This window comes from Quercus suber, unplaced genomic scaffold (genome assembly GCF_002906115.3).
Source record: "Quercus suber isolate HL8 unplaced genomic scaffold, Cork oak 2.0 scaffold_26, whole genome shotgun sequence".
In the NCBI taxonomy this organism is placed as follows: Eukaryota; Viridiplantae; Streptophyta; class Magnoliopsida; order Fagales; family Fagaceae; genus Quercus; species Quercus suber.
Window position 1 is genome coordinate 838172 of NW_027069491.1, and position 3534 is coordinate 841705.

A 3534-nucleotide genomic window follows, 5' to 3' on the forward strand; every position below is an offset into this window, starting at 1 on the left:
CATAATACAATATAATAGATTTGGGTTTTAATATATTTTTTTAATACTAATAAAAAATGACGAAATCATGAAACCCAACAAAAATTGTTAGGCCCAAACAGGTTTAAACAAACCAGTTCATTTCAGCCTAAAATAGAACCCCGCCAGCATTTCACTTAGGCCTTCTACCCTCTTTTGGGCTAGAAGAAAGAAGGGACTATTTTCTTTAAAAAAAAGATGTATTTTTAATTTTTAAATGGGAGAAACATATTGATTAAAAGAAGAAGTCAGCTATCAAGTTTTTCTTCCCTTGCACTCCAAAGAAGAATAAAAATGAAGCAAAACCTCCTGCTACTCCAACTCTGAAAATCTGTTCCTCCTAATGAGTTGTACGTTCACTTTCTATCCCTTTCACCAACCTCTTTAAATGACACATATCTCTCCCCTCTCCTTCAATGTGCAGCACAACAACAAAGCATTCTCTAAGCAATTGGTATAGTCAAAATGGAGGCCAAATGGTGTATGCTCTTGACAATTGCATTGATGTTATTGCTTGTCAATGGTGATGATGAGGCTCCTGTAAAGCCAGTGGTGAAGACAGTGAAGGGCAAGAAGGTGTGTCAAAAGGGGTGGGAGTGCAAAAGGTTCTCCAAGTTTTGCTGTAATGAGACAATTTCTGAGTACTTCCAGACCTACCAGTTTGAGAACCTCTTTGCCAAGCGCAATACTCCTGTGGCACATGCAGTTGGATTCTGGGACTACCATTCTTTTATAACTGCTGCTGCTGAGCACCAGCCTGATGGCTTTGGTACCACTGGTGGGAAGAAGACGGGAATGAAAGAAGTTGCTGCTTTTCTAGGCCATGTTGGCAGCAAAACTTCCTGTGAGTTAAAAATTCTCTGTTTTGTATTTTGGTTTTGTCTGATTGGTTTTATCAAAGGTGTTTTAAGAACTTATTTTCTGATTCTAATGGTTTTAAGTGTGTTTGGCAAAAATTAAAAAGCTCGCTTATTTTACTATTCAGGAGGACAATGTTAACATAAAAAGCAAAACCTCCTTCTTCTTAACTGACAACAATGTTAACATACCATGAAAAGTCGTATTTCCTGTTGTTCAGGGCAGATTAGGGAAGAGATTTTATGTTCTTGGGTCTCAAATGATGATAAATTGAATAATCAAATCTTTAGTTAGATCTTTATTACTGCATTATTAGCGAACAAAGCATTGGGTGTTCTTGGACCATACATAGTGATTTTGGTAGATTCTATTATCCTAAGACAGGATTGGCTTGGAATTACATGAACCTTCAGTGTTATTAATATTAAGCTGTTAATTTATGTTTGTTATATAGTCAATGGGTCCGTTGCTCATTCTCTATGCAAGTAACAATGATTATGATATTGATGGCTGAAAAAATTTCAGGTGGATATGGAGTTGCCACTGGGGGACCTTTGGCCTGGGGTTTATGCTACAACAAGGAACTGAGCCCTGACTCTCTTTACTGTGATGAATACTACAAGCTCACTTATCCGTGCGCTCCTGGAGCTGCATACTATGGCCGTGGTGCCTTGCCTTTGTATTGGTAAGCACCTTTCTATCCTCATCACCCCCTTCATCAAATCTCTGCATCTGAACTAGTTTTTTGTTTTACTTAGGGCTGTGTAAGCCATAACCTAATTAAGTAGTTATCTTCTATACAATATTTTGTTTTGTGCTAAAGAAACCTCAAAATAAGATTATTTTGTTGCATAATTCATATGAATATCAAATAAGCTATGTGTTCTTCAAGTGATTTCATTACTTGTCAATCCTAATGATTTTTTTTTGTGGGTGCTACCATCAGGAACTACAACTATGGAAAAGCTGGGGAAGCTCTGAAGGTGGACTTGTTGAACCATCCAGAATACATAGAACAAAATGCTACCCTAGCTTTCCAAGCTGCAATTTGGAGGTGGATGACTCCAGTGAAGAAAAACCAGCCTTCAGCACATGATGCCTTTGTTGGCAATTGGAAACCAACCAAGAATGACACATTGGCCAAAAGGGTTCCTGGTTTTGGCACCACCATGAATATACTCTATGGGGATAGTGTTTGTGGTCAGGGTGATAGTGATTCCATGAACAACATAGTCTCCCATTACCAATACTACCTTGATCTTATGGGCGTTGGCCGAGAAGAGGCAGGGCCTCATGAAGTCCTCACTTGTTCTGAGCAGCTTGCTTTCAACCCCTCATCTTCCTCCCCAACTTCTTGAGCTTTGAACTAATTAATCATGTTTGAAGGTAAAGAATTAATAAGGGATGGAAGCTATAACGTTTTGAGAACAAGTACAATTGCCGAAGGAAAGGTTAAATCATGAAAACCCAATTGAACATACAGAATCTATTCATTTTTTTGTCTTTGTGTGAAGATGATCCGTCCTAGACAATTGAAGTCTATATCGATACGTGTCTTTGTGTAAATTTGAGGTTTCTTTTGTCTTCAAATATAAGCTGTTTTGTAACTATGCAATGTGGATGGTATGAACCATTTTGTGGTTATATTTGGTGTCATTTATGAAGTTTTAGAATATTTTACTTGCACTCTTATTTAAGGTCTTGTGCTTTATGTGGCTTACGTTTATTTTATTTTTATTTTTTGTTGAAAAAAATTACATTTTTCTATCTAAACTTTCGTTTCAATGTGTCCCAAGCTATCAATTTATTCTATTGACATACCAATTTAAGAAAATTATATCAATTTATCCCCTACCATCTAAATTGGGTGTTAAATTAGATGAAGACACTGATTTTTTATTGCAACAAATGCAGGTAAGTTTGTAATTACGCTTAATTTATATCTCATTTACCAGTTACCACCCAACTTATTTGGCAGTTTGCACAATGATATAATTCTTTCAAAATTATGGTGTCAAATGAGCATATTAATAGTTCGAGGAATATTGTAAATGAGGAAAAAAGTTTACTGTAAAAAAGTGCAATTAAAAAAGAAATTAGGACTCAATAGTTATATTGGAGAGGATTTGAATTTTGAAACCCTAAATATCTTTGTTAAAAATGCTAGAAGGTGCCAGTTTGAGACATATGGCTCTTAGCCTATTTGTTATTTCATTCTAAAAAAAAAAAAAAAAGCCTATTTGTTTTTGGATTGAATAGAAACAAATGCCTTCAACTCTTTTTTTTTTTTTTTTTTTGACCAATACATAATACAGGGATTATTGCAATAATAAAATTTTTTGGTTGGTGATTAATTATTATCTCAATTTTAACAAATCATAATACTCGTTGTCATTGTCGAGTTTTCTCTTGCAAGAGGGAAATAAATTTTTATGGTCTTTGACAAGGAATTGGCACTTATATATCGTTTTAAAATGAAGATATTTAAATTGTCATGATGTCATCATAATCATGTGTTCAAATATTGGATCTGGTTAATATCTTGCCCTGAGCATACCAGAAAACTACTTCAAGGTTCTCTTCATTAACATGGATTTGGTTTTGTTTTATAGGCAAAAATACAAACGGTAACTCTAAGTTTGATCAAAATTCATTTTA

General features: G+C 35.0%; 1 protein-coding gene across 1 annotated transcript; it reads left to right on the forward strand.

Annotated features, from left to right (window-relative positions):
• Nucleotides 1-414: 414 nt before the first annotated feature.
• On the forward strand, nucleotides 415-2562 carry LOC112025957 (chitinase-like protein 2). The gene is made up of 3 exons (XM_024058635.2): nucleotides 415-862; nucleotides 1402-1561; nucleotides 1823-2562. The coding sequence occupies exons 1-3, from the start codon at nucleotides 484-486 to the stop codon at nucleotides 2232-2234; spliced, it is 951 nt and encodes a 316-aa protein (XP_023914403.1). The 5' UTR covers nucleotides 415-483; the 3' UTR covers nucleotides 2235-2562.
• Nucleotides 2563-3534: the final 972 nt, after the last annotated feature.

What these genes read in the sequence shown, in the direction of transcription:
- LOC112025957 (XM_024058635.2), top strand. Translation starts at nt 484, where the DNA reads ATGGAGGCCAAATGGTGTATGCTCTTGACAATTGCATTGATGTTATTG. An exon ending in TGTTGGCAGCAAAACTTCCT is followed by an intron (nt 863 to 1,401) that starts GTGAGTTAAAAA and finishes AAAAAATTTCAG; the next exon opens with GTGGATATGGAGTTGCCACT. An exon ending in GGTGCCTTGCCTTTGTATTG is followed by an intron (nt 1,562 to 1,822) that starts GTAAGCACCTTT and finishes TGCTACCATCAG; the next exon opens with GAACTACAACTATGGAAAAG.